This window comes from Apaloderma vittatum, unplaced genomic scaffold (genome assembly GCF_000703405.1).
Source record: "Apaloderma vittatum isolate BGI_N311 unplaced genomic scaffold, ASM70340v1 scaffold18546, whole genome shotgun sequence".
Lineage (NCBI taxonomy): Eukaryota > Metazoa > Chordata > Aves > Trogoniformes > Trogonidae > Apaloderma > Apaloderma vittatum.
In genome coordinates, this window is record NW_009720248.1 from 22339 (window position 1) to 43080 (window position 20742).

General features: G+C 38.1%; 1 protein-coding gene across 1 annotated transcript in view; it reads left to right on the top strand.

The window, feature by feature from the left end:
* The window catches only part of LOC104275108 (RNA-binding protein 33-like), a gene marked incomplete at its 3' end in the record, with an annotated part of 54323 nt that overhangs the window by 16674 nt on the left and 16907 nt on the right, over positions 1–20742 (top strand). Inside the window, 4 exon segments of the mRNA XM_009870963.1 lie at positions 5204–5375; positions 12041–12249; positions 14124–14439; positions 19711–19769. Coding sequence (XP_009869265.1) covers positions 5204–5375; positions 12041–12249; positions 14124–14439; positions 19711–19769 — 756 coding nt within the window.

A 20742-nucleotide genomic window follows, 5' to 3' on the forward strand; every position in this document is an offset into this window, starting at 1 on the left:
CTGCTTTAAAGCACAGCTTCATTTTTAGACTATGAACTAAGGGGAATTCTGTAGCAATCGTGTTGTGGAATTTGTGCAATTCAGAATTAAATACCTTTCATTCGGAAGATAACATTAATGAAAGTTTTTAATTGATTTTAATAGCGCTTTCAGAGAAATTGTTCATTGTATAATGTGAATGTTTTGGCTACATATTTGTTTAGTTAATCTACATTCTAGCTTTCATCTGATGGCTTGCAGATTTCCAAAATAATACTTTCTTTTTATTCCTTATTATTTCATATGTAGCTTGTTGACATCTGTCAGTAGGCTCAAAATTGCACTCTCCAAATGAGAATACCACCAAGACAGATAGCCTTTGTAGAGTATGCGCTTCTGTTTGTTACATGGTTAGATGCCTGCCTCCAGCTCTGAATTCAAGTTCTGTATTCAAGTTCTGCATAACAGCACTCCTCTTTAAATCTCATAATATTCATTGCTTGTAAACAAGGGTAACTGTTGGCATTCTCCTGTAGAAAATGCAACACAAGACTGGAGCTGTAATAGATGCAGTACAAATAAATAGCATTATTATTTCTTGATTGAAATTTAGCATCTGAATAACCAAGAGCAAGATGATAAAGAAAAGTGTTTGGTAGTGTTGTATTTTAAGCAGTTTTCACTTTAAAGCCAAATAAAGCCTACTATATTGCATGAAGAAATTTTGTAAACCAAGAAGAAAAAAGTTACCTGGCTGGGAAATGGAAACATGATGGGGGGGAAACTGATGAGTAAGGAAAGTTAGACACCTGGCACTCAGGTGGGAGGTGTGAGGAAGAGGCAGGAAAAGTTTGTGTCATCGGCCAAATTTGGGTCGAGGCATGCTTTTTCGCTTGGTGCTTCATTTGTAACAATGCTTAGAACTTGGATTTTGAATAAGTAACTCTCCTTATGGAGATTCCTTGGAAAAAGTAGCAATGCTACAGAAAATATTTTTGCCTTCATAGAATTGTAGAATGGTTTGGGTTGGAAGGGACCTTAATGATCATCTGGCCATGGGCAGGGACACCTCCCGGTAGACCAGCTTACACAAAGCCCCGTCCAGCCTGGCCTTGAACAATTTCAGGGAGGGGGCATCCATGGCTTCTCTGGGCAACCTGTGCCAGTGTCTCACCACCCTCAGTGAAGAATCTCTTCCTGATATCTAAATCTGCATCTTTCACTTTGAAACTGTTAACCCATGTCCTGTCACTGCATTCCCTGGTAAAGAGTCTGTCCCCTTCTTTCCTGTAGCCCTCTTTAAGTACTGACAGGCTGTTATAAGGCCTCCCTGCAGACTTCTCTTCTCCAGGTTGAACAGCCCCAACTCTCTCTTTCTGTTCTCATAGAGGAGGATTAAAAAAAAAAAAAAAAGCCCCATGTGTCGGTCTGTCCGAATTATTCTGTCTGTGTTTAACCAAAACGTACGCATTTTGGTTCTTTTATTGAAGACACGACCTCTCAGCATGGAGGAGAATGAGGAAAAGAGTGCAAATCAAAGCAGCCAAGTTTTAAATGTATTTAGAAGCTCTTGGGTTTGTTTTTTATACTCATTTTTTATCTGTGGAGTGGAGATGCCCTTGAAATGGGCGTAACATCCTCTTATCTGCTCTCTGTTATTTCTTGATCCCTTAACATTGAGCAATTGCTTCTTGCTTCTGTATTAGCCTTTAGTAGAAGCCTCCACTGCTTATTTTCTAGCTTTTTAATAAAAGTTCTTTGTTTCACCTTCATAATATTTCTTGTGAAAGGAATCTAGTTTAGACTTTTCAACACTTACCTGTTTTGTACATCTTGGCAATCTCTGATACAAAGCTCTCCAGAACACTTGAGAGTCCCATGCTCAGGAGGATCCTGTGCTAAGATCAGTGTTTATTGGGCTGACTCATGTTTTCTCCTGCTTTCCTTGGGCTGTGTCTGCTATCGCTACTGCAGCTGCCCCGTCAGCTGGTCAGGGCTGGAGCCCTCATGCTTTCTCCGGAGCAGATCATAACCCGTCACAGGGGATTCTGATCAGTGGCTGGGATTTATGGCATAATTATTTAACGAGGATGGTGGAAAAATCTCACCTTGTGGTGGAAGAAAGGTTGTTACTTTTCTTCATAAAGAAAAGTCAGTGAAGCTCTTTGGTAGCTTTGTGCAGGGTGACAGTGGGAAATGATGAGCTGCCTTGGAGTAGAGATCCACAGAAGCCTTGGCTGGCCAGTCCAGGCATGTGACCTCAGGTGGCTGAGCAAGGTCTGTGTATGTATATGCAGAGATATTCACAATTAGCAAGCATTAAATAAAGTCCCGTAAGTGTACTAGTATGTATTTATTCTATGTCTACACTGTCTTTTCCTGTACAAATTTCTTTTGAAACTTGGAATCCATTCACACATTGTAATCTTGGCAAAACAACTCGTCCTGTTAGAATGGAACTTGGAAAAGATGTGCTGAAGTCTTGATGCCACGGCTCTCGCACAGATTGCAAGGGAAGGGAATGTGCTCCTGCGCAGCTCACATAACCTTTCCTGGAGCTGTATGTAGAGAACGTATGGTCAGACATGTTTGTGTCTGCATTACAACTAATATAAATCCCTCAAAAATATGTGTAGTCAGACTTGGATGTGGATCAGTTGGCGTTCTCGAGCCTTGCCTTTCCTTGGTGCATGCTTTTTCATTAGCTCCTTTGATTTTTTATTTTTTTTTTTAGTCTTTGATATTTAATGCTTTTATGGTTGTTTTTGGTTAATAGGTAGCATGAGCATTAAACTGATAAATAAACTGGATTAGACCCAGAAGACCACAGAATTCATGTAGGTGGCTAAGAACAGACTATTGCTGAGCTAGAAAAGTTTGAGAAACCCGTTTTGTTGTTGCATAGGAAAGTGGTAGTCTTGTAGTCCGTTACAAATTGTTGGTTGTTGTGGTTTTTTTGCATGGATATGGGTGTTTTTTTCCAGAAAGAGTAATTATCAAAAGGCAGTGAAGTTTCCACAGGTATTTTGTGTAGCATCCCATTAAAGCATTGTACAAATTTTCAGGACTATGCAGACTGCATTAATGATTCTAGTCTTAATTCTGCAGTCTGAGCCACACATAGAGCCTTGCATGAGTAAGTTTTGCACTCAGAGATGAGATTACATGACTGAGACCCAGCGTTGATGAGTGAAAACTGAAATTCCAACATAGCTTTTAAAGCATATGGACGCACAGAGAGTGGAGGTGTCTAAAGTAGATGCTCTGAAGTAGAACTGGAGGCTCAATATAGTGAGAGAGAGCACACCTTGCAAACACAGCCACTCCAGTCCTGACTTCCAAATCCTGATCCTGAAGGGAAATTTTTTAAAGACAAACATTGAAACAGTAAAATTATAGGGTTTGTGGCATTTAAAAACATCTATTTGATAGAGATATTACTACTTCTTTCTCTTTTTGGAGTTCCTCTTTTAAAGGAAAGCACTAACCCTGTTTTTTTCCTCCTTGTTTTTGTTTGTTTTTAATAAGTGTGTTAGCATCTCTTTCCTTGCTAACATCCCTCCTCTGTTCCACAAGTCTCGACTGCCTGTCCTCAGAGGTGCTTTGATTATACATAGATATGTTAATCAGACCAGTTGTGCTCAATTTGAGTTTGCTTTTGAGGTTTGGATTTTTTTCAGTCTTGTGGGATTTTTTTTTTTCCTTCTCCTACCCTGTCTGTTGTTTTTAGCTGCATTTTTTGCAGTGCTAAAACTGTTACATAGACAAATATTTTATCTAAATAGCCTTAAAGGTTTTTGTAAACTCGAGGCTGTTGAGCTATTCTCTTTGCTGTATCTGAAAGCATTTTTGTGAGGTCAGGAGATCCAGTGCTTGAATGTTTGCCTGGAATGGGTAAAACACATTTTGACCTAAGGAGATGATAAAATGAAAGTAACTTGGTAAAGTCCAGTAAATAACTGTACAGATCATTTATTCACTGGACCAAAGTAACTTTGACCTTAAGTTCATGTACTGTGCTGTCTTTTAATGTAGAAACTGTCTTGCCAGATCCTGTCTCTGATCCTGCTTCCTTCCTCTGTTTCTTCTATGTTTTGGTTTAAGTTGGGGAAATTTGCAATCTCTTGCACAATTTTGCCATAAAATCTTTTTCTTGATTTGTGACTTTGTATCTCTTCACCTGACTGACACACCTGCTTTGCCTTTTTCACATACATTACTGCACCAATCTGATTACTTAGAAGATTAAACTGCTTTTTCTCATGGCATATTCCATTCATTTCTTCACTGTCCTCGAGAAACATGAATGACAATGTGTTTAATGGCTTTGTAAATAATTAAAAGGCATGTGCTGCCCCTAAGAAATGAACAAGCAGGCTTGTACAAGAAATAACCAAATAGACAGTAACCAAGTATTTTATGGAAAATTGCACTATATTAGAACACTTTTTATTTTCAACTCTAGAAATCAAATACAGCTTCTGTAGCATTTTGAACATTATCATGCCAGCACAGAAAAATAAGATTGATTATTTTTTTTTTAGTTTAAAGGAAAGGGTTCTATTTTCATTCATGACATTGTTTCATCTAAATAAGTGTTCTCTGTTAGAGAACTAGAAAGTAAATGAGGACAAGGGAGTAACATTTCAAATACAAATTTAGTATATTCAAATTTTATCAATCCTGTTCTCTACTCTCTTTTTCAGTTGCTGAATTAAAACTAGAAGGTATTCAAGGAGTAGAAAAAGTAAAGACAAGTAGTTATACATACCTAGAGGAATAAAATACGGGTGTAAGGTGTGGGGTTTTTTTTACATATAAAAATGTGCTACTGATGATTGTTAACAAATGAAAAAAACTTGTTTAGTATTTGTAGTATTTGAATATGTTATTATCCCATGTTTACATCTTAGTAAAAGATGTCAAAAGTAGCTACTAATCAGATGGTTGTTCTTACTGGAATTTTCCTGTGCCCTTAAATGCAGAATCAAAGCTGGTTTTCTTAATAGATTTCACTATGTAACTTATTTTAGAGGGATCATATTTATATTTTTAAAAAAATCACCAAGCTTTTAAATAGTCACCGAGTTGTACATAAGTGATGTATCATGCCAGCAGAATTTGTACAAAGGGACCTTTAAGGAAAGCTTTGTCTTTTTATACTTGCTGATTCACAAGAAAATAGATTTATCAGTTTGCATGTCTTCTGTATTTTGTGATTCAGGCAGGAATTGAATCTCTGGAGCTTCAAGGTGAAACAAAAGAAGAATCTGATGAAGAGGAGGATGATGACGAAGAGTCTGGACGATTACGTTTCAAAACTGAACGGAAAGAAGGAACGATAATTAGGCTCTCAGATGTGACAAGAGAAAGGAGAAACATTCCAGAAACTTTGGGTGAGATTTTGTGGCAGTGGACTATTCTGAAGAACTAGAACAAAAGAAACTAAAAGACAGGCTTCCAAAACTTCTGGAAAAGAATTTAATGGCAAAAGATAGAACAGTTACCTTCTAATTTAGACTGGCCTGTGTCCAAGTTGCACAAAATCGTGTGGTCTGTTTTAGTATGTGTACTGTCTTATCCCCTTGGGAATAGTGTTTAAGCATAATCATGTTCTGAAAACCAGTGCAGTGTTTATTCATTGAGACTTTTGTGGAGTCTTCAAAAGCTTTCCTATTCGAAGTAGCAGCTCTCTCATCTGTACTTCACTATGTATTGTGATGGAATACGTTTTAAGGAGTTCCTTTGGACTCTTATCCTTGGAAAATTTTCGGTTGCTAACATAGAGATCTTGTTACTTGTGTTCTGCTGGGAAATACCTGCATGTTTGCTGTTTTCCCCCAGGAACATAAGCATGCTGTGAACTTCTTGTGTTTCTACAGCTAGATTGGCCTAGACAGATTGTAACTTGCTGGGCAGTGTGTTAGAAAAATATGGAAACTCCTGTTTTCTGGGATCAGCTTTTCCAACATGGAACAGTTTGGATCTTTTATACCGTCTTGATTCTTTAGACATTGTCTGAAAGGGTGTTATTTTCTTTGTATTTGAGTAGCACAACACAAGTGTGTGTGTTTTTAGGGAACATTGTTGTGTGTAGCTAATGAGTTTACCAATGCTAGTTCAGAAGAAGCAGTGTATCTGCAACTTTCTTGCAGCCGCTGTGTTATAGTCTATAAATAAAATTGTGTTGGTTTATGATTTTGAGAGTTAACGTCAAGAGCCGTTGGGTGCCCTGGGTACTGAGGTATCTGCCTGGCCCGCTGAGATAACTATATTCCCTCTTCGTGTTGGCCTTACAGTAATGGTAATAGTAATAAATAATAATTCAAATAAAAAAGATGATATTGGGAATAAATTAAGTTTTGTTTTCAGAAAGTTGTACCATTCTCATGTTTTTGCTGTTGAATCAAAATGCCACTTCAGACTATGGAAGGAAAGCCCTGATCTTTTGAAAGAGAATCAAGCTATGCAGGAGAGGTGAACTGGTAATGAAAGCAAAGTTGTCAGATACTGTTGGCTAATTGTCAGATACCACTGGGAGAAGGTGTATTGCTTTGATGCTGGTTCAAGTTTTGCCCAGCTGTAGGGATGGATTCTTTGCACAGCATTGCTTTAAGCTGGGAGCCATGCAACATGGGCTTTGAAGCTGGGTGCTTCTGATTGCTTTCCAGATGGGTCAGTGTCTTTGGGAAAACAAGGCATTTTGTAATTACATTCCCAGAGAACATTCCTAGGTTGCCAGAATTCATTCTGATGAAATTTGCTCTTACCTTAAAAGCCTTACTTTGCAAAAGACACAAGTTCTACCAAATTTGCTCTTGAATTGCGTAGCTTACTAGTTCTTTAATTCAGTTGCAAGAAATTTAGGCTTTTACTATGCCTGAAAAAATTGAAAAGCTTTAATTCTATACTAAAAGTATTTTGGCTGAGAGGACTTGTTCATGAGCAGCAAGGAGTCAGCGGCAGAGGCTGAACCAGACTGTGACAGTGATACTTGTGTGACTTGCTGTGAGACATCAGTATGTGGTTTTGAATCAAGATTTTTCTGTGCTGTTGTTCATATTTAGCAAATAGCTATTCTTACTTGCAATTTCAGGCAAAGTGTGTATTAAAGGCTTTTATTCAGAATAGTTTGAATAATCACAAATTGATTGTGAGTAGAATAAGGCTGAAGGGAGCCTGCTAGAGGCACGGGGTAGTCTGTATGTGCAAGAAGTATTCTAGGTGAGGTGCGTTCCAAATGTGTTTTCAGCTGTAAGACAGTATTTCTAGATACTGCATAAAGACCATATGTTGTTTATACAAAAGGTGCTGGTGACTTTGCAAAAGAGTATATTTTAGAAACAAGAGTGCACTGGAATAGCTAAATCTCTGCACATAGTTTCAAGGTAAATGACAACTGCATTCATTTTCATATGTCTTTAGTTTTACTCTATAATTTAATGTAAAGACAAGACCAGCTGGTGAGGAGAAAACCTGTAGAGAAGCATGACTTAAAGAAATAGTGATTTCAATTATGCTTTCTTTTAAGAGTAATTTTAAGAGATTTTGGATGTAACATTTGAGATATAAAGGTGATGCAGATATGGATGAATCTATAAACTGAAGAGCTGTTTTTGAAAATAATCTTTGGTAAAAGTAATTTTTGCTGTTGTGAAATAGTTTCTATTCATGGTAGTTTTTCATGTTAATTTGTTGATAAAGAGACTAAATTATTGACTTTGTGGTGGAAACTTAAACACCCCAAATACTTGTTTGCATATAAATACGGCTTGTTTTTGAGATTATAGAGCAAACATTTACGGATGCTACTCATTTAAAAATAAAACTTTGCTGGAGAGCTACATTTACTTTAAAATCTGAACATAGTTGAGGAAACACTTAAAGAGGAATTAACATTTCAGCTGAAGTTACAAACATAATTTCAATCCTGTCACATTTTGGTGACCTTTTGTGACAGCTTGTCTCTATTGGAGGAGTGCATTCTTACTTGCTGATTAAAGATGTCATTTGAAACCATTTTATTACCAGCACTAGTGAAATTAATCTTGACACTTAGAGACACTAGAAAAAGAATTGCTGATTCACTGCATTAACTGTGAGAACTGTACAGTTGAGATGAGAATTAGTGTCTGCTGGCAAAAAAAATCGGTAAAAATCCTGAGTGTTCTCATGAATGTAGCTGGGATCTTTCCTAAACATTTCTTTGTCCAAGATATTCTAAGTAGTGGTTTTAAAAAGTTTAAAGGACAGATATTGTAGGACAACTATGCAGTTGATTTCTAGACATACCAAGTTGGGCATCTTTGATGAGAAATAAGTAACTTCTTTCAGTGCGTGTAGCTGAAGTCTTCTCAGAGTTGGAATTGTCATTATTCTCTGGATTTAGTTAGCTGTTAAGGATTGTGAAGAAAAAAAATGGCTTTGTTTGGTGATGCCAGACTAAAGTATTCCCTCTGTACCAAACTTAAAAACCAAAACTCTACACTTCTGCAAAGTGGTAACAAGGTTATTGGATGCGGTAGAGTGTTTTTGTTAAGTCCTGCTTAGTTGGCTTATGCTTACTCTGATAAGTAGTGACTGAGATTTTGGGCAAGACTAAGAAATGAAAATGAATGATTTCACTGTTGTCCTGTGTGCAGAGCACAGAGTATAATGGGATTGCAAGTCTTGGATAATCCGGAGAAAAAAAGTTGAATCAAAGGAGAACATTTGCTGTCTCTTAGTTTAGATTGCATATATATATGTGAATACATCTGTATACTTTTTGACAGCTGTTCAGGAATGTGATTTGTTTTGTAAATCTCTGCATCATCCAGGATAATATAGATGCTGAAATTCTTGAATCTGGGGATTTGAAATGCTGTTGCTCTCAGGGAGCAACTGGGGCAGATGCAGAGACGTGCTCGGGGCTGACGTGGGCAGGAGCCTGCCCCCACCCTGTCCCGGGGGCACAGCAGCATCCAGCCTGGCTCTGTGTGTTTCGATCACAATGCACACAAGCTCTTCTCCAGGGAGAAGCAGTGGATCTCTTCACGTAAATACCTCGCGGTGCTTTGGAAGAGTCTAGGGAGGGAAAGAAGATCTTCCTCTTCTCATCACCTCTTTTCTAGTTGGCAGTTGGATCTTGTTTTCAAAGAAGACAGAGACTGTTTTCCTTTCTCCCCTCCCTGCAAAACTGTCTCCCTCACTATCTCCTCTCCTTCTCTTAAATTCAATGAACAGCCCATGTAATAATTGATCTTACTGTATGTGGTGTTGTGTGATGACTGATAGCAATATAAAGCACTTAAGGTCTTCATGAGTTTATTACGCTGCATGGACTGTGCCTTTAAGGACACAGCCTTTAAAGCTAGAGAATTTTTGTGTAGAGTAGGAAAACAGTTTATTAGTTTTCATTTCAAAGAGAGTGAGAAGTACCTGCACATCAAAGATTATGAGGGCTGACTTTGCCCTGGATGCTGTCACAGCTTCCCCAAGCTTAATCAGCACAGCCCTCTGAAGTAATTTTGTTTGGAGCAGCCCATTCTTTCTTCTAAAGTTGTTTCTATTCAGCATCCTTTGATATGTGCTCAAGAGGCTGAGAGACATGATCTTGCCTTGTAGGAAGCCTAGCTGTATTCCCAGGTTTGTTCAGAATTGCATTTCTCACATGTGACTTCTTATCTGTTTAATAGGAAACAGTTTATCATCTTGAATGAATATCAGTGGTAGGTACTTGTTGCAGCGACTGAACTTTGCTTTCCAAACTACCTCGCCGAGTTCAGGGTTGTAGTGTAGAAGATGGAAGAAAAATTGTCCTTCCTGTCCTGTGCTTGGGAAAAACCCCAACTTCTCAACTAGCAGCGTGCCCAGGATGTCCTGCAGGATTCAGATCCTCCCTGGTTATAGGCAGGGGAGCTATTGCTTTGCGATGTAATGGCGCCTTTTCTTCATATTCTTTCTTTCCTGCAGACCTGCTGAAAGTCCATATTAGCCATTTCATACTTCCAAGCCTGTAAAAAAACTGAACTTGAGGGTGTGGACAGGAAGGAGGCATGAAATCAGAGCTCTGTTATTCCTGTTAAACCAGCTTTTTTCATGTCTTACTGATAAGGTTGGATAAAGTGGTTTGTTTTGTTTTTTTTTAGTCACATCTGATGGTTTTCATTGCTTTTTTGATTGATACATTTATCTTCATTTTTCTTAGAAATCCATATTGTGCACATTTAATACCATACTAAGATGAAGGAGTGTGATTCCTTGCCCCTTCCTAAGCATGCTTTGAGATTTTCTGATAAAGCCTGATTGTCTTGGGCTCTGCTAATGAATTGAGACAGGTGCTAAGACTGAGGCAGCATTTAGTATGAGTATGTGGTGTGATTGTAAATTAAAGCTTTATGCCACTTAATTGTGGTGTCAAAGGGGAGAGAAAAGGAGGTAAAGAAACCAACATGCAGAAATGAAATAGGAAACTATATGGCAGAACCTGGGCTTTTAGGAGTCTGCCATGTTTGCTGTGCTCTTAGGCAGCAAGTTTTAAACTTTCCTTTTGAAAAATCAAAAAGTCTCTCTTTCTGGAGGTGCTGAATACCTTTGAAAACTGGGACATGCAAATTTACAGTCTTTGCAGCTCAGTTGCTGTAGCCAGGTAAGAACTGCCGCAGTGGGAATGCCACGGCGCTCACCCTTTTCTGCCCTCCTGTCAGTCCTCAACTTCAAAGACTAATTGAGATTACTTATGAAGACATTTAAGAAGGTGATTTAAGTAGCTTTGGCTATTAGACTTGCAAGAAATTTTAGTAGTTTTGCAATTGCCTTAGTTACGTATTCTTGATAGAGGCTATGCAGTGATGTGGAGACGTGATATTAGTGTCTCAGCTGCTGGCTGCAAATTATTCTGATCTTCAGGTATTACAGCCATGATGTGTAGTATTTGTAAGGAAAAACACCTTGTCCTGAAAACTGTTCCCTGTACCCAGTCTAGTTGAACACTAAGAGCAGACTTGTTAAATGGAAGACTGGAATTCTTGCACTAATTGCTATTTATATGACTTCAAAATACGTTTCTATTTATCAGGATTGCGTTTCTTGTAGAGTAGTGTAATTTTGCGCTCTAAGAGACAGAAGTCAATTTTTGAGGTAAAAGGAGATCTGTCTGGCACATGGCAGAGTCCATAGCTCCGTATTTGGGTTAGAAATATCCCCTTTAAGTAACTGAAACCTGGTGAGTGGCACTACTTCTGCTGCCACGGTGTGTTTTCTGACGTTCTTTGTAGACTTTCTCTGTATTTCAAAGTAATGTGGTTATCTGGGCCTGTTACTGCATATTTTTCTCTTAGTGTTATCAGCATTGTCACAGATTTTAAGCAGATTTGGCATCTTCATTGAGTACCATCTGTTCTTGGGTGTTTACCTGTGCTGTGAGCTGGGTGGGTGTTATCAGTGGCCATATATTTCACTTGAGCTGAGCACAGCTTTTGAAGCGTGCTCCCTCTTAAGTGGAATTACCACTTGCAAAGTACAGCTGACTCTTAAACTACATACAAGAGAATAAATACTAAGTAGTTACATACTGGAAAAGCACTTAAGTGACCAGAAAGTCCTTCTTTGGAACAGGCCAATGTGCAAGAGTCTGGTGGATAAAATCTGTTTATATATAAAGACTACAGTAAAGTTTACAGTAAAGTTTATTGAGGGATTCATTGTACTGCCTGACATCTCTGCAGATAAGTGACATGTTGTTAAGATAACACAGATTTATGAGGAGTCATCACCTTACAGCATGAGGCAAGCTTCAGCAGCATTTAAGAAAAAAACAACCAACCCTTTTTGTTCATATTTATTTCATTTACTTGCTTTTTGCCTGTGCAACAGACATAAGTATCTGTATACTCTTTCCTTTTAGAGATATCTTTAATGAAATGTTAACGTGCCGCCTAAAGGAGATCAAAGTGCCTGCAAATTTTATGTTAGTGACAGGGATGTTTCTATAGTTCTAGCGATGATTTGTTCATGATCTTTTATATCTTCTCAGCACAAAGCTAAAATAAATTTTTTTTCTCCGTCTCTCTCGTAACAGAACTTTCTGCAGAAGCCAAAGCAGCTTTACTTGAATTTGAAGAGAGGGAAAGGCAGCTTAAACAGGGACGGTACGGCTCAAGGAGAGGAGGGCGAAGAGGAGGCTCTGTGATGTGCCACGGCATGGGAGAACAAAGGAGAGACAATAATGATAGGGGAAGAATGAAGGATCACAGGCCTGCACTGCTGCCAAACCAGCCACAAACAATGGTACTTCTTAATCCTTAGTATTCCTTGAGCATACTGCCAGGAAATTACGGAGAAAGGCATTCTAAATCATGAATCTTTACAAAAGTGGAATATGTTCTAGCATACACTTTCTGCTCTTTTGGGGCAGCTCTTGGGCAAGATGGGCTTTGTGTAACACAGTAATTGTGAAAGTATGTGCTTAGTCCTGTTAAGAGTTGCAACTTGAGGAAGCTCAAGGCCTTCGAATGAGAAGTGGATTTCAACTTGTGCAACATAGTCAGGCTTACCTACTGTTTTGCATAAGGATGGAGGAGAAAGTTAATTCCTTTGAGAAGTCCTCTGCATGCAGCCTGGAAACATGTTCTGTCCCACATTATTAATAGTAGTTTAGTTTAAAAAAATCTGTAAAATATCTCTTTGTTTTTTGTCAAACTAACATTTTTGCTGATGCTTCTAAAAAATCTCTTTGTATACCTGTCATACTACTATGGAGGCAAATTAAAACCCTAGGAAGGTAATGACCACTAGATAAATTAATATCTTGGGATTTCAGATGGAATCAGCTCTGTTGCTCTTTTTCCCTCCTGTGCTTTGTATCACAAGCTAAAAGATATTACTTTTTTGTCCATCAAAAAAAGTCGTCCAGCAAGTGTGTGATTAAGAGGTCACCCACTCTGATTTTTGTTGACTGTCATAAAATATACTGGAAGCTGAGCTTGTAGAACAAAGCCTGTGTGTGTCTTTGCAGGACAAGGTCATCTCTATTAAACAAAGGGGATTTTTTCCAACAGCAGTAACTGTAGGTGCTGTTCACTAGCAGGAGTCGGTGGATATCTCAGCGGTTGAGAGCCCTGCAGTAGAATATTTCGTGCTTTTAAAACAGTGAAGGTGGAATAATTTTTTTTCTGTATTGCTGCAGTCTTTGCCGCTGGTTACTTTGATCTTAAATGTTGTAAACATTTTTGTGCTCGTTGCAGTATCATCTTGTGCGTACTCTGTAGCTGCTTTGCTTGATGTATACGGCTGCTGCAAAAAATGATGTGTCACATTTTTTTGCTAAAAGATTGCCTGTTTGGGACTCTTCTTGCACATGCAGTCCCTGTGGGAGCCTGGGGGGCTCACTGGGATTGAGGCTGCCATCATCCCTGGGGCTTCTTCACCTCTGCATAGTATTGTCACTGAAGTATTTTTTTTTTAAGTTGCTGAACTAGGACTGATACCTAGTACCAGAGAGTTCAGAAGCAGAAAAGTATCTCTGAAGAGAAGCATGATATTTTTTTTTTAATGATTATTATAACTGATTTTGACCATTTGTGTTTGAGAGTGAGCAACAAGAGACTTTCTTAAGATAACAGCACAACCCAACTATCCATATTGTTTGAAGAAAAAAACCACTCAGAATATACCTTTCAAAGGTACCTTTGTAACACAGAAGCAGCTAGCTAATTTTGTGTTTTGACTTCAGCTGTTCTTCTTAGGTCTGTTTTCTTGGAAAGGCTCTCCTATATATGAGACAAAAATTGTTTTGATCCTAGGATTCAGATTTCTAGTGATCATGACATGTATACCTTACTGCACTGGATGACAGTTTCCAGTGACATGCAGAACCCTAGCATAGGAAACGAGACAGTTTCACTGTAAAAAATAAGTGAAGAAATGTCTGCATTCCCTATGTGCTTCCTTGCTCTTTGCTGTCCTCTCCTTCACATGAATGTCTTTGTTCCTTTGCTTTCCTGTGCTGATGGTTCTTAACAGTTTAAGTTGATATATGGGAAAGAAGTTTCTCTGTTCGTATTTGACAATTGTACACCAAAGGTGTCTTGGTTTTGTGCTGGTTTATGTCAGGATATTTTAACGTTAAAGCCTATTGACTTTATTCTTTTGTCTGACTTTAGACTCATTCACAGAGATTAATTCCAACACACCAGCAACCTGTTAGGAGTCTGTTCCAGCAGCACCAACAGCAGCAGCAGCCACAGCACCAACAGCCGCAGCAACAGCCGCAACAACAGCAGCAGCAGCAGCAACAGTTACAATCTCTGCTTCCTTTACAGCATCAGCATCATTCTTCTCCTCCTCCAGGGCTACATATGCCCCCTCAGATAGAAACACCTAGAATAATGATGACTCCACCTCCAGTGACACCTCAGCAACCGAAGAACATACACATAAATCCGCATTTCAAGGGGACAGTAGTGACGCCTGTACAAGGTGAGCTTTCTGGACACCTTCCGGTCACGTGAGCATCACTCATCTTGCTCTTTGTCAAAGAGGCAACAACTTGTTTGTTTATCACTTCACAGCAGTGTTCTTCAGGCTGATATTTTTTCCTTGAGTTTGAAACAGATGTGTTGCCTGAAGGAAGACATAATGTGGGACTGTCGCCAGCTGAAATAGTAAAGCTTTTTCAACTTCTTTATCATCTCTGTTACTGTAACTCTGCTGTACTCTACTGCAAGGAGCAGCAAAAATGGAAAATTAAAAGATAATGCACTTTTTAAAAGTAGCAAATGTCAGTTTTCAAAACTAGATAGGTACTGCAGTTCATGGTTTCCCGCATCAGTCCATCTTCAGCCAAGCTTCCCCAGAATGACCCACCCACCTGTTTCAGGGAGAGCTCACTGAGGTGGTATTTGCAGGGTAATTCCTCTGTGGAAGGTACCAGCTGCTCTCCTTACTTGACAGGATTCATGCCCACAGTTCTCCTTTCAGTGCCACATTTATGATTTGTTTGATTCGGAGCCTGCAATTACCTTTTTTCTTTAACTTAACACAAGCACTCTTTGGGCTACAGTTTTTAAAGCAGGTCTCAGCAGAACTGTTAACATTATTACTTATTTAGGAACTGTTTGATCCCTAAGAGGATTAAAAAAAAAGGATACCTTCATAGCTCTGATTTGTAATTCTGTTGGGACTAGGTAAAGTACAGAAATACTTAGGTAGTTATACATTTATACCGTTGGGTTTTCTGTGGCTTTGCCCCTTTAAATTAGCAGAACTCTAAGATAGTGTTATCTTTGCTTCATTTGTGTGACCAATGAAAAACAGGAATTTGGCAGAGTAGGATACTGCCAGTTGGTGGAATCTATTAGGCTTCTCACAGATGACTTCAGAGTAGCTGCATTGTAGAGATTATTTTTTGCTTTTTCCTATCTGATAAAATTGGTACTTCTCACCAAATTATGTATTGGGACAGATTATCTGGAAGCAGTCCAAAAGGCCCTTTAGTCTTGGATTTATGCCTTTAGTACATTTTCCTAACATTTTCAAAGCAATAATTAATTGTTTTGTGAAAAGCAAAAATTAATTTTATGCTGTTGTATATGTCTCTCCTCTATCCCTATGAAACAGTAACTAAATCTTCTGTATCTAGGTGAACAAGTGTCCTCCTAGTGCCACCAGCAGCTACTGAGGAATTATGCTTTTGCCTAATGTCAGAAGTATACCAGTGGGTCTTATTTCTTTTGTCTGAGGTGTTATTTTTGGGGTTTTTTTTTCACATCATCAGGTGGCTTCAGGCTTGCCTCAGCGTTATCACTACCTCTGTGGCACCATGAATATTCTAGGGGGCCTTGCTTTATCTTAGCCTGTCTTTTGTGTCTTTACTTGCATTTTCTCATTTTTTGCAAAGCTTTGTAGCTCCTGCACATTAGGAGATCCTCAGTATTGGATTTATAGTCTTTTTCTTAGATTTTTATACCTGCTTACTTTGTGTGTGGATTCATTTCTTAACTGGTAAATGTCTAGTTGTCCTCTCAGAATGAGTGATCCATTTTTGAATGGCGTAAAACCTGTATTTCAGTAAAGAACATCTTTGCTCTGTGTGTTAATGGCAGCTGGTTTGTATGAAATACCTTTGTGCTGTCCATTTTAGTGAAGGAATCCTTGACAGGACTCCTGAATGTTTCTGCTAATAGCTGTGCAGCGTCCTGTTAAAGGCAGCCTTTTCAATCACAGTTGAGTTTTAATCTTCTTGACTAGAGAGCATGCATGGGAAGCTGAGTCTTCTGCAGTTGTTAAGAATTGTGGCCATCTCAGTCTTTTAGTCTGCAGCAGCATAGTTGTGTTACATTGAAGTAGACATTTGCACACCTCAGGAGAATGTGTAGGAAATCAGTAGTCATCTGCAGGGAAGATGAGCCTAATTCTAAAATCTTCAATGGCATTTGCATATTGAGATGAATTTTTAAGCAGTCACTGCAGGCAAATGGTAGACAGAAATTCCAGTGTAGGGAGGGCTGTTCTAAACTCCCTCTTAAAAAGTTGTCCTCAATTTAAACCATCTGCTTGAGGCGTCAATAGGCAGAGACTGGTGGTTGACAACATTAGGATGTGTTTCACATGCAGAATCATTTAATTTGGGGTGACAAGAAATATGAAAGACCAAATTGACTTGGTGTTCTTGATGATGTCCTGTCCCTTCTTGACTGAATGTATTTCCAGGTATATAATGGTTTTTACATATTGGAGAATACAGTCAGATATGTGCAAAGTTTATTGAGATTCTGTTGTTGAAAATGTGATGCCTGGAACCTAAAAATGCCATGTCTGGAAGTGCATCGTATGCACACCTAGGTTCTGGTAATTTTAATGGTGTGCTGTCATGTTTTAGTGTAGACTGGCATTTTCTACTCTCTAATATTATGGCAGGATTAAGCTCACATACTTCTAATTGTCAGCACTGGGGACACTTTTTCTAACTGCAAATCACGGAAATACACCTTCTCAACATCTTTTTGATTTGAGTTAGTCTTGAAGTATGTTGAGTATATCAGTATTTTCTAAAATAGACTCGAATCTCCTGGAAATGGTTACAAAATTTTCATGTAAAGAGAGCAGCATCTGTAAGACCTCTAGTAGCCAGTTACTTCAGCGTGAAAGTCAATTGAAGTGCTCTAGAGGAGTCCTGTCATGGGCTTATTCCTTTGTCTCAAAAGCAGATCTCGTAGAGCGGCCACCATGTCCCTGGTCAGCCTTGAATATTGGTTGAAAAAAAAAAAAATTTACTTCCAAGTCAGTTTTGTTTCAGACAAAATCCTACTATTTTTAGCTTTTGAAGCTTCATAAATGATTATGAAGGGCTCAGTCTGTCAAAACCCCTGAACGGTTGTGTGAGCCTCTGCACGCATCTGCTGCGGATAGTTTTCAGCTGGTGTTCAGTTGTGCCTTTTATGATGTTTGAATGTCTTGTCTTTTAGTTGCTTGCTTGTACAGTTTTGTTCTTTCTTTTCTCCCTGTTCTGTAAATCAGTTTTGAGTTGTAAGTAGTAATATTTTTGGCTGAATGCATGTCCAGATTTGAATATGGTCCATTCACAAATGCTGGAGCATTGTACCATAGATGTACTACAGAATACTAACTCAACGTGTAATAATAGGTATTGATTTTTTTTCTGCTTTATGTTTATACCACCAATAACTATTTCAAGGATACTTTGGTGCTGCCAAAATTGACCTCTATTAATGAGCAGTTTATGGCAGCTTGATTGATTTAGTATGGCATTTACCTTTTAAAAGCTGCGTCTTGAGAGAAATTACATTATAATTCTAAATAAGAAATATGGGATTTGCTTCTCAACCTTTTTGGAGTATAACATTGGAATTTACAGCCAAAAGCAATTTAATCTTCTTAAAATAGTGTCTAACAACATACTATGTATTATTTTTGAAACATACTTTTCAAACCTATGCCAGATTTGACATCAGGAGAATGGATTCTCATTTGAGAATTCTTTGCCACTTGAGCAAATGTGCAAGGTTTGAAATGGCATGGAGTTTGAAATGCTCTATTTCAAGAGTACTAAGTTCATTTCCTTAAAATACATAAAGGTGTATCTCTATATACTACTGCCAGAGGCAGGATACTGAAATAGGTACGAGTGCCCTGTTCAGTTGACATTTCTCAGCATTTTCCCACCTTGTGTGATTTTACTCAGTGCCTCTCTGACCTATAATACCTGGGCTATTTTAGTCCTAGATTTGTCAAGAGCACCCTGTCAGTTTTTTTCCAGGTGGCCATGGCTGTTTGATATTGACAGATGTTCATTAAAAGCTGGGATGAGACTATTTAATTTTCTCATGTAAGCTGATACAAAGTTTGCACACAGTCTTTGGTGCTGAAAGACTGGTGCAATTAGTTCACCCCATCGGTCCCTGCACTAGTGAACCAGAAGTACTTAACGAAACGGAATAGAAGCCAGACATGGACATGAACTAAAAATAGTCACTAATGTGTTAGTTCTTGTACCTCACTTACCAAGGAAAAGGGATTTTTGAGGCATTTTAGCAAATACCTGTGTTGGGAAATGCACCCAGCTTGTCCTTTAAACCAGCTGCATCTCTTGACATCTTTCCTGCTCTAGAGTGTGGTGCAGTAGTTGTCTGTAAAGTTGGTGTTTAACCCTGTGTGGGAAGTGTTTTCCTGTCATTTTCAGAAGTGCTAAAAACAAACTGAAGAAAGAGAACCTTACTGAAAGTTTTTAGCAAATGAGCAAATGCATTTCGAGCATCGCTGAATGTTTTATTTAACTTCTCTAGGCCTTCTGTTTGAGGTTGATGTACTGTATTCTTAACCACTTGAACAATTCAGGAAATTCAGAAAATGTGAAATCTGTCAATATACCTTGTACTGGGGATTCAAATATAGGTTCAGCCCCCAGTGTGATCCAGCTGTAGATGTGCATTATGCTGTAACATAAAGTGGATGTTTTGGTTTATTTATTTATTTATTTGATTGATTGTTTATTTATTTTTGTGAGACTAGCCTTTCGAAATCAGTTGTATGGACAAGTCACCCACGTTAACTGCCCTGAAATAGTAACTTTGGAAGCTATTTTTCAGGAAGAGGGTCTCCTAATTTTTTTTGGTGTCACTTTATGAAATAGTACTCTTTCATGTGAAGTCAGCAGTTCTGTGATGACACAAGCTGTGATCACAGTTGCATATACCATTATGGTGGCAAGGCCAGCTTAAGTAGTTTTGTTTGCTGTTAATTGCCATTCCCTGCCTTGTTTTACCCTCCAATGACCAGTGGTTTATACCAGATGGAGTTTTTTCTAGCCATGGTTGTTGTGGGAGACTGAGAGATACCTAGGAAATCTTCAGCAATATGAAGTTGAGAAGGCAAGTTAATCATGTATCCTTCTATTTGAAACATGAAATTATCATTAGAGTTTTCATCAGCTTTATCAAAGAGACATTTTTTGGCTGAATAAGTATTCTAGTTTTCTTTTCTGCAACAAGGAGCAATTTAATTCTGGAAAATTCAGAATTAAATTATGTAAATTAACTAGGAGAATCCTAATTGCCCTGTTGCATGTTGCAGGGGAGGGAATGGATGCTTAAAGTTAATTATAGGAACTGTGACATGTGAGGGTAAATGTGGCAGATTTTAATCACGTCTTCTTACTGCAACTGCTTTTGGTAATAACAGCAACAACTGTTAGGTAAAACAAATGGTGTTAAAAGGTGCTTCTTGTTTCAGTGCCCTTGCTGCCAGTTCCAGCCCAGCCAAGACCTGCTGTAGGACCCCAGAGATTTCCTGTGAGTAGCAGCTGTTTCTTCTTCTCTGTTATGGATAAGCATACATTTGCAAGGAAATATTAATATAGCAAATAAAAGCTGTTCTCGTGAAATATAATTTTAAGGATTTGTAAATATTGACAATACACTCTGCAGTTGAAAATGTTTGTTAAAAGCTTAAGGTCAATGGATTTTTGAGAGTAGAATTAATTCTGTTTAACTCTAAAATTGTTGAACCAGGCTCTCTGGTGGGAGAGGTGTGAGTGCATCTTAAGGAATATGGGATTCATTTTATTACTTGACTCTTTCTGTATAAATAGAATCCTTATTTTATTTGATATAATAAAAGATTGTTTGAAATAATCCCTAAGCTTAAAAAGCAGTAATATATATTTATTGTAAAAAATCTACAATAATTTTTGTCATTACTTCAGGCATTTAAATGCCTTCATGTTTTTTATATAAAAAATGGGAATGGCATTGCATGACCTTGCTTTCTGTTCTGACTTTTGAAAACAAACAAGGCACTTAGCCATTTCATCGTCCTAAATCTTTGGTTTGAATGGTTTGCAGAGTATCAAGAAAAAATAGTTTGTGCAATATTGCATTAAATATTTTCAAAAAAACATCCATATGTCATATTTCCCAACTATATAAAACATAAAAATGATACTCTATTAATATGTGCAGTGTTGAAGGGGAAAAGTAGATGTTAGTCAACATCTGTGTAGTGTCCCATGGTAACTTACTTGCATAGAGATCAAATGTATTTGAAAGAAGCAGATTTCAGAAACCTGCTATGGCTTTTGATCACCATGTGCATTTGTAGTTATTTTGGCTGCACAATATTTTTTCCTCATCTGGCTGAGGAATTGTGATTTCTGTATTTTGTACAGTAACCGAGTTTTTAAATTGCCATGTTTCTTCTATGAAGTATAGAAAGATTAGGCAGTAAAACAACAGTTTCATTAAGCAGATTCATGTTACACAATTT